Source organism: Triticum aestivum, chromosome 1B (genome assembly GCF_018294505.1).
Source record: "Triticum aestivum cultivar Chinese Spring chromosome 1B, IWGSC CS RefSeq v2.1, whole genome shotgun sequence".
In the NCBI taxonomy this organism is placed as follows: Eukaryota; Viridiplantae; Streptophyta; class Magnoliopsida; order Poales; family Poaceae; genus Triticum; species Triticum aestivum.
In genome coordinates this window covers 468,658,771-468,667,645 of record NC_057795.1, presented here as the reverse complement: position 1 = coordinate 468,667,645, position 8,875 = coordinate 468,658,771, and the positions used below count along the sequence as shown (strand labels likewise).

General features: G+C 43.0%; 1 protein-coding gene across 1 annotated transcript in view; it reads right to left on the bottom strand.

The window, feature by feature from the left end:
- LOC123132254 (uncharacterized) overlaps window positions 1-2,592 on the bottom strand; it is a 4,004-nt gene extending 1,412 nt beyond the window's left edge. The window contains exon 1 of the mRNA XM_044552044.1: window positions 2,102-2,592. Coding sequence (XP_044407979.1) covers window positions 2,102-2,384 — 283 coding nt within the window. The 5' untranslated portion in view covers window positions 2,385-2,592. The remainder of the gene's footprint in view (window positions 1-2,101) is intronic.
- Between the last annotated feature and the right edge of the window lie 6,283 nt (window positions 2,593-8,875).

Here is an 8,875-nt window from a genome sequence, read left to right as displayed (position 1 = left end):
AACTTGTCTTATGGTTCACTTGACAACCCTCAATTCTATTTTGGCTCAATTCTCACCCTCCAACTTTGAAAACTCATAAAACAACCCCTAGATGGATCGAGATGTATTAACTCCGGTTGTATCAGCCATCTCATAAGATCTTCCAAGAAAATCTCCACCCGTTCCCTTTTCAACTTCGCTTGATTCGTCTAGCGGAGAGAGCACCACCACTTAGGAGAACTTAGCCCACTGCCGCACGTATGGCGTGCGTACACACTGATCAGTATGTAATACTAGTTTTAGTTAGTTAGCAGCCAGGGCCTGCACTTCTCTAGCCATGTCGACGATCCTCCGGCAGTGGCGTTGACCCCGAGTTGTGCGTCGCATCGACAAAGACGACTGCCCCGGCAACAACCTGCTGGCTGAAACGGCGTGCAGGTCCACGTCGCCACTCTGCAGCCTGTGCACTGGTGGTGGTGGACGTCCCGGAAGTCCTACCTAGCAGCGCCTGCGGTGCAGCCAGTGGCCGGCGGGACCCATGGACGGACACCCACCATGCGTCACTGCTACTGCCATGTCAATGGCGATGTAGCACCTTCGGACGCCACGTGCTGTCCATGGAGCTGACCGATGGCACAGCGGGACAGTTGTGCAACGCCGGCGCCGGGGAAGTTGAGCTAAGCGGACAGTGCCGACGTCGTAGGTATGTGTGGTATATTCAGACTGCTGATGCGGATGCTGCACCGACGCCATTGACAATGACGCAGCCCCAGATAGATGATATCGTAGTCCAGGACAGAGGACATCAAGTACGGCTGAAAGGCGATTTACCCGTGCCATTGGCACGTACCTGCTCCAGTAGAGCTGCAGTATGAGACGCATGGCCATGAGCAGGAACCATCCAAGTCCAATTCCTCAAAGCCAAAGCAGCAGAAAACCCCGTCGGCAGCGGCGGAAGTGTTCTCTCCGATGTATGAAGAATGGGCACGAGAGATTTTCAGGGGAGATCCTACGTGGCTAATAGGAGAAAAGAAACAATGATGTGGTTTACAAAACCGGAGTTAAAACAAGTCAATCCATTTCAGGTTGTATTATGAACAGGTTTTAAGGTTGGAGTGAAACTGGAACCAAACTGAGGTTGAGGGTTGCAAAATGAACCTTAAGTTAAGGGGGAATGTGTTTCTCTCTAGTTCACACGAGTAGAATCATGATGAATCAATGGTTGTCGATTACTTTGACTTTGCAACATGAAATTTCTAGGAACAATGCTGTGATGAACAAGCTTGCTAACCAGAAAAAGTAACTTCCAAGAAAATGGTCACTGATCATAAATATATTAATAGGAGAAGCCACTTCGTATATTACCAGACATTCAACTAGAAGGATTTTGATTCTATCCTAAACCTTGATAGGAAAAATCTTATAATAGAAACTAGAATGACGCATAAACATTCAAATTCTGAACATATATAATACGTTTTGATCAAAGTTCATCGACATGTCATGTAACATTCAAATCATCCAGTCAAGCCCAAGATATTCAAATCTACCTAATAAAAAGGATCCTTTGGGTATATCGCAGGCATTTACAAGCATGTGACCAACTGTTTGGCCATGTCTTGTGCTCCATGGAAAAAGGAACATGCATCATTTGAAGAACTGTTTCAATAAATTCCAACATGGTTCAATGGGAACAACAATTTATTGCGACAGAATTTGGTAACACAAGTATATAACTCATAACATGTTATCAATATCTCTAACACCAAATTATGCCAAATAAAAATTCTAATAATCTTCAATTGTCATTTTCTGGGCAATTCATTTTTCACATATTTTTTTTATTGTCACATCCCTCGCTTCAACGCATATATGTGTATCTGTTATTAGAATCCTAAATTGGCGTGTGCAACTCTCTTAGAAGATTCCATCTGCAAATAAATTTCTTCACTGCCTAAAAGAGATCATGTAACGTTCTTGGAGAACAGTGACCATACATCTGTAAGGCAACTAAAACCATCCATAATCCATTGATGAACTATTTCGTCGCCTAATTTACCAATCCCTGAGGGATTCCAAACTGATGGTTCCAATGAGAAAACGAGGAGAACAAAGGGCATACCCATGAGCGAGGCCTCGAGGAGGTGGCGGCTGGCGAGCACCTGGTCTGTGGGCGTGAGCTGGGCGAACTCGCCTTCGCGGCGCCGGATCTTGGCGATGCTGTACCCGCTGGAGCCGAGCACGACGAACATGGTGGCCGCGACAGTCCTGGCCATTAGGGGCCCGCGGCCGCGCTTGCTGCAGTCCACGGCGAGCAGCGCGAGGCGTCGAGCGGGCGTGCGGAAGAGCAGCACGAGCACCAGCGCTGCCTCGGCGGCCAGCAGCGTGAACAGCAGCTGGATCATGGCCGATTCGTCGGGGCGTGAAACAGGAGGGGGCAGGCAGTAAGGCGAGAAGCGTGGCGATGTCAAGCACAACGGGGAAACGGGGATCTGGAAAGGAAACGAGCTAAATCGGGCGAGCGGTCGCTGCTGCGGTGTCAGGACGCAGCTATCGATCTATTATGATGCAAGTATATATGAACAAAGTATATGACGATTGGTATGGAATCCGCCGAATCAAAGAGGGCTATTTAGCTAGGGTTTCAAGTATGTGTTATTGCCATCAGGCAGAAATGGGAAAAAAACATGAGAGCTCAACCACAACCCGGGTGTATATAAGATCATGTTTGTTTCAGCTTTAATTGCATTTGAATCACATGTAGATTCGCTTTAGTGGTAAAGATGATTCGCTGAATGATGCGAATCAGTTTCGCCACCAAAGTACACTTTGAAGTGTTTCAACAAATTGCACTAAAAATGACCCAATTCCAGATTTAGCTTTATTGGAAAAGCTATTTGAAATAGCTGTTTGTTTCAGATTTCATATTCAATTTCACTTGCAAAGCTGGCTTCATTGGTAAAGCTGATTCGAAATAATTGTTTGTTTCATATTCACGAAGCTGAAACAAACAAAACTGTATGGGACTTGTTATCTTTTGATTGGCTCAGGATATGGGAATTACAAGGGAAAAGGAAGAGAATTAAGAGGCCCAGCTTTTTCTTCGTGTTTGGTTGGGAGACTTAGGTTGGAAATCCTCCATAACACTATGCTCTCTAGTTTTAAAGAGACACATTCAATTGAGTCATCCAATTTTGACCGAGCCAACAATTTTTCAAAGCTTTCTCATTCAATTTAAGATTGGGTCACCCAATTTTGAACGGGTCAACAATTTCTCAAGCTCTCCCATCTAATTCTTTTAAATCACTATGCTCCCTAGTTTTGAAGCTTCGTTCATTCAATTTAGGTATTTAATTTCAGACTTGGTTTATGATTTTGATCGCGCCAATGATTTTTCAAATCAATCAGCAGGAACCGGTCTATAAAACCATATCAATCCCGCGTACCCTCCCACCATCAAGAAAAAAAATCATGTGATACTGTAACAACAATATAATACATGCAACCACCTATGCAGAAATTTTCCCACATAAATAGAAGTTGGTTACATAGAATCAACCATGAAAGGCCCACCAAATCATCGCATTGTAAATAAAAATAAAGAACACTCCATCATCTCCCCCACCCGTCGAACTAAATATTCCATCAGTTTCAAACTATAAGGGTTGTTAGTTTTTCAAAAAGTTGAATTTCTTTAATTTTGACCAAGTTCAGGTAAAAAATATCGACATCCACAATATTAAACAAAAAAAGTACAAAAAATCATTTGATGATGAATCTAATCATATCAGTATGGATTATGATATACTCCCTCCGTTTCTTTATATAAGGTGTATTTGTTTTTTCAAAAGTCAAACAAGTGCATGTTTGACCAAGGTTTTAGAAAAATATATCAATATCCATAATATGACATTTATATAATTTGATCAATCATGAAAGGTAGTTTCATATTTTATCTATTAGGTAGTGCAAATCTTTCTATTTTGTTCTATAATCTTGGTCAAGCTTTCAAGTGGTTGACTTGCACAGCAACCAATACACCTTATATTCTGAAACGGAGGGGGTATTTCTCTAAATATTTGATCAAACGCAAAATGTTTGACATTTGAAAAGTTAATACACCTTATATTTGAAACAAAGTGATTTTTTTAAGAAACTAAACAACGCCAATGGAGCAGCAAACCGCGTCCAACCCTTCTAGTGAAAGTTTAAGCTCTGTGGGACTTATTATCCTTTGATTGGCTTAGGGATATGGGAATTAAAGAGGGAAGAGGAAGGGGAATTAAGAGGCCCAACTCCCTCAGATCTCTTTCCTAGGGGCCCACTAACAATTGAAGAGCAAACTGGGAATTGAAAGAACGATCTGTTAGTTACGTACGTGCGCAAGAGAAGGTACATGCGCAATCTTTGTACCCTCGTGCCTAATCCCACCAACCAAATGGGGGCAATCAACTCTTTATTAAATTCTCAGCTCTAATTGCCTTCCCATGTCAAACAAGGGAATGGGAATTAAAATCAATTTTCCATGACTAATCTCTCAATAAACTCCCATCCCTAAACTTCCATTCCCTCTCCCAACTATTGCCAAAGACATTGTAGATAACTACTGTAACTGAGTTTGAATGGTAACTTGCGGTAGCGTAGATCTGCCATCGAGGGAGGGTTTCACCTGATGTAGGATCGAAAGTAGGTCTAGAGGGGCGTGATTAGACTACTTGACCAAATAAAAATCTAACATTTTCCCAATTTTAGTTGTGGGTAGATTTTAGCAATTAACACAAGTCAAGCAATCAATCTACACATGCAATTCTAAGAGTGTAGCAGCGGAAAATAAAACATTGCATATGAAGGTAAAGGGAACGTTTGGAGAGTGCAAACGCAATGATGACACGGAGATTTTTGGCGTGGTTCCGATAGGTGGTGCTATCGTACATTCACTTTGATGGAGACTTCAACCCACGAAGGGTAATGGCTGCGCGAGTCCACGGAGGGCTCCACCCATGAAAGGGCCACGAAGAAGCAACCTTGCCTATCCCACCATGGCCATCGCCCATGAAGGACTTACCTCACTCGGGTAGATCCTCACGAAGTAGGCGACCTCCTTGCCCTTACAAACTTCTTGCTTGAACTCCACAATCTTGTCAGACGCTCCCAAGTGACACCTAACCAATCTAGGAGATACCACTCTCCAAAAGGTAATAGATGGTGTGTTGATGACGAACTTCTTGCTCTTGTGCTTCAAATGATAGTCTCCCCAACACTCAACTCTCTCTCACATATTTAGATATGGTGGAAAGATGATTTGAGTGGAAAGCAACTTGGGGAAGGCTAGAAATCAAGATTCTTGTGGTTGGATTAGAATATCTTGATCTCAACACATGAGTAGGTGGTTCTCTCTCAGAAAATGTAAGCTGGAAGCATAGGCACGTTCTGATGGCTCTCTCACATATGGAGAAGGGGGTGGAAGGGTATATATAGCCTCCACACAAAATCCAACTGTTACACACATTAGACCCAACTCGGTCAGACTGAATAGAAGAACTCGGTGAGACCGATTCAGTTCAAAATGTGAATGTTTGGAATCTCAGTGGGACCGACTAGAACAATTCGGTGGGACCGATGTGCTAGGGTAGGGCAAAACCTCATCTCGGTGAAGCCGATTGCTTGAACTCGGTGAGACCGATTTCAGCAAAGAGGAAACAGAGAGTTGGTCAAGCAAACTCAGTGAGATCGAAATGTTACAAAGGGAAAATAGAGAGTTTGCAGGGCCATCTTGGTGAGACCGAGATCCATATCAGTGTGACCGAGGTGTTAGGGTTTCTGGCAGTGGCTATGTCAAATGAACTCGGTGGCTCCGGATAGAATGTTTCGATGGGGCCGAGTTTGACTTTGGGTTTTGGACATATTTGGAATGGGAAAGTGGTTGAGGGCTTTGGAGCAATATCACTTAGCATTTTGAGCAAATAGACCATTAAACAACACCTCATCCCCTTTTAATAGTATTGGCTTTCCTATGGACTCAATGTGATCTTGGATCACTAAAATAGAAATGAAGAGTCTTAAGCTTTTGCCAATATGTGTCTTTAGAATTTTGAGGGGTCCACATTCCTAGTCCATGCCATGCCATTCATTGAACTTTCTAAAATATTAAACTTGAATGGATATTAGTTCAGTGAGCTATATGTTGTTATGAATTACCAAAACCACTCGGGGATTAGTTGCACTTTGAATCTCCCCATTTTTGGTAATTGATGACAACATATAGGTCAAAGCTTCGACAAATGATAATATGAATGAAATACATCATCGCTTTGAGAAGTATGTGATAAGCAAGAGCTCCCCCTAAATTTTTGCATTATTTAAAATTTGCATTTGAATGCAAATGCACAATCAATTAGGATCATGGGCCACTCTTCCATGTCACATACATCTTGGTGGAGTGCTCAAAATGATAAGAGTTAAATAACATGCACTCATCACCAAGGATACAAGTGATTAATCATACACAAACATTCATAGATTTAAGAATGTAAGCACACATTAAGCATAATATGATCAAACACATGATCACATAAGTATCTAATGAGCATAACACAAATTGTAGCAAGAGTAGCAACAACCAAACAAACCAAAGTAGCAAGAGTAGCAAGGAAAATGAAAACCAACAAAAGGCAAAAGACAAAAGACACTCTCTCTCGAAGCCTATGATCTATACACTTTCTCCCCCTTTGGCAACAAGTTACTAAAAAGTTTGAAAACGTATAGTGCTATACGACACTCTAAGTATGATCTCCGGGAGCTCTGGTGTGCGTATACGGCGTGGAGAGGAGTCCATCTACAAATGCCTCTAAGGAAGTTGTGGAGCTGGAGGAGTTGACACTGGAGGGGCAACTGTGGCAGTGGTTCCAGGTGCTGAAGTAGTAGTCCTGGAGTCTCTGGCAACTGGCACAACTGATGATCTTTGTGCCCTTGGCACTCTCTAAAATGTGTCTGTCGTGGGTCTATCATCACGATCCTCAACATCATCCCTAAGCTTCTACACAACTATATGAATCTCAGTGACCTTCACATCTAGGTCATGTATCTTTGTCTCAATAATCCTCTCAAGACTTTCTTGATTTTGAGACAAGGTGTCAAGCTCTTCTCAATTCTCACGGTAGCCTCAAGCAGATAACTGAGTTGATCTTGCTTGGTCATTATTCACAACTGAAGTATCTGGGGCACCTACTGCCTTTGCTGCTTTTACAGCCTTTGTTGTCTCAATCTTCTCCTGGGCTTCAACACATGTAGGATGTGATGCATCCATGAAAACCTCATTGTCCTCAAAATCTGGCTTCAAGGGAAGATGCTCTTTGTCTAGCAGATATGTCCCAGTTCCCATCTTGGAGTTGATCAAAGTTTGAATGTGTGGGGTATATCCACAAGATCTCTTCTGGCCGGCTGTTGTCCTCTTAACTGGTTCAACTATCAAGCTCATGACTTTGAATTTTTGTGACACATCAAACAGGTGAAGCAAGTTGATGGAGTGACCATGAATCATCATGTGATCTCCAGACTTGGGCAATAGAGTGTGCCTCAAGATGGTGTTTATGGTGGTCAAACCAGCAAGCAGATAGTATATAGATCCAAGCTTGTGTGACTCCAAAGCATCATGTGGAATGGTCTTGTACATATTAGCCATGTAGTTGTGATCCTTCCTAGGCTTGCTGTACACATCAAGATCATCTTCAGCTTCTTCGGGAGCATTGATAAGCCTGGCCCATTTAGAGATTGTTGACTGATATCTGGTGTCTTCTGTCATCCACACTATCTTACCATCAGGGTAAAGCTGGGCGATAGAGTAGAACTGCATGATCATCTCATCATTCCATTTTGTCAACTTCTATCCAACAAACTTATCAACCCCATTTAGTCTGAAGCTCTCATGCACATGGGGAAAATAGTCTTCATTAGCATCGATGTATTTCTAGTCAACCCATTTCATGTCACACACTATGGGCTTCTTGTCCAACAAGACAGTCTCATAGAAGTCCTGCTACTCTCTGGTATGAAAACGGTAGTCCACAGCAGTCCTTCTCCTAATAGCATATGGATCATTAAGCCTCCATAGTCTCAGACCATGACCCTTTCTCAACTTCATGTTCTCTGCCATAGGATGATCATCATTATGATCTAGAATCTTGGGCTTGAGTTTCCTGAGCACTAGTGGCTCATCATCTTCCTGAACTTCAGGCTCTAGGGCCTTGTTCTTCTCTGCAGCTAAGATATTTCTTGTTTATCTCTTTGGAGCTGTTGTCTTGGGGGGATTGAGCTGGAGCTGAGGGCTTGGGGCCAGACTTGGGCTTTGAAGGAGTAGCCCCAGTCCTGATGGCATCCCCCATCAACTTTTGTGTCTTGGCAGGAGGTGCAGCAGACTCTTGCTCCTCCTCCTCCTCTTCTTCTTCATTAGAAGAATGCTTTTCAAACTCAGCCATATAGGATGTGCAAGTTTGCACCATCTTCCTATTTTCCTCTCTTTATTTTCTTTTCTAGCACCACTTGCTGGCTACGCTTGCTCTTGAGCAAAAGTGGATTTCCTAGCTTTAGACATAGTAGCTCTCTTGGCAGGAGCCTTCTTGGGAAGGCCCAACTTTGTGGAAGCAGCAGCATCGCACTACTTCTTGAGCACCTTTTTCTTGGAGGTCACTTCCTCCTCAACTACAAAGTCTTCATCTTCACTCTCAGAAGTTATTTTGTTCCTTTGCCTAGTAGCTGCCTTAGGCAAGTTGCTGGGAGTGCTCCTACTCCCCTCGTCATAGCTGCTATTGGGACTAGTGCCCTCACTGAGATTGAGCTGCTCCTTAGACTTGTTCTGACTATGACTGGCTTCTAACATAGCTGCAAATGACCCTGTGAA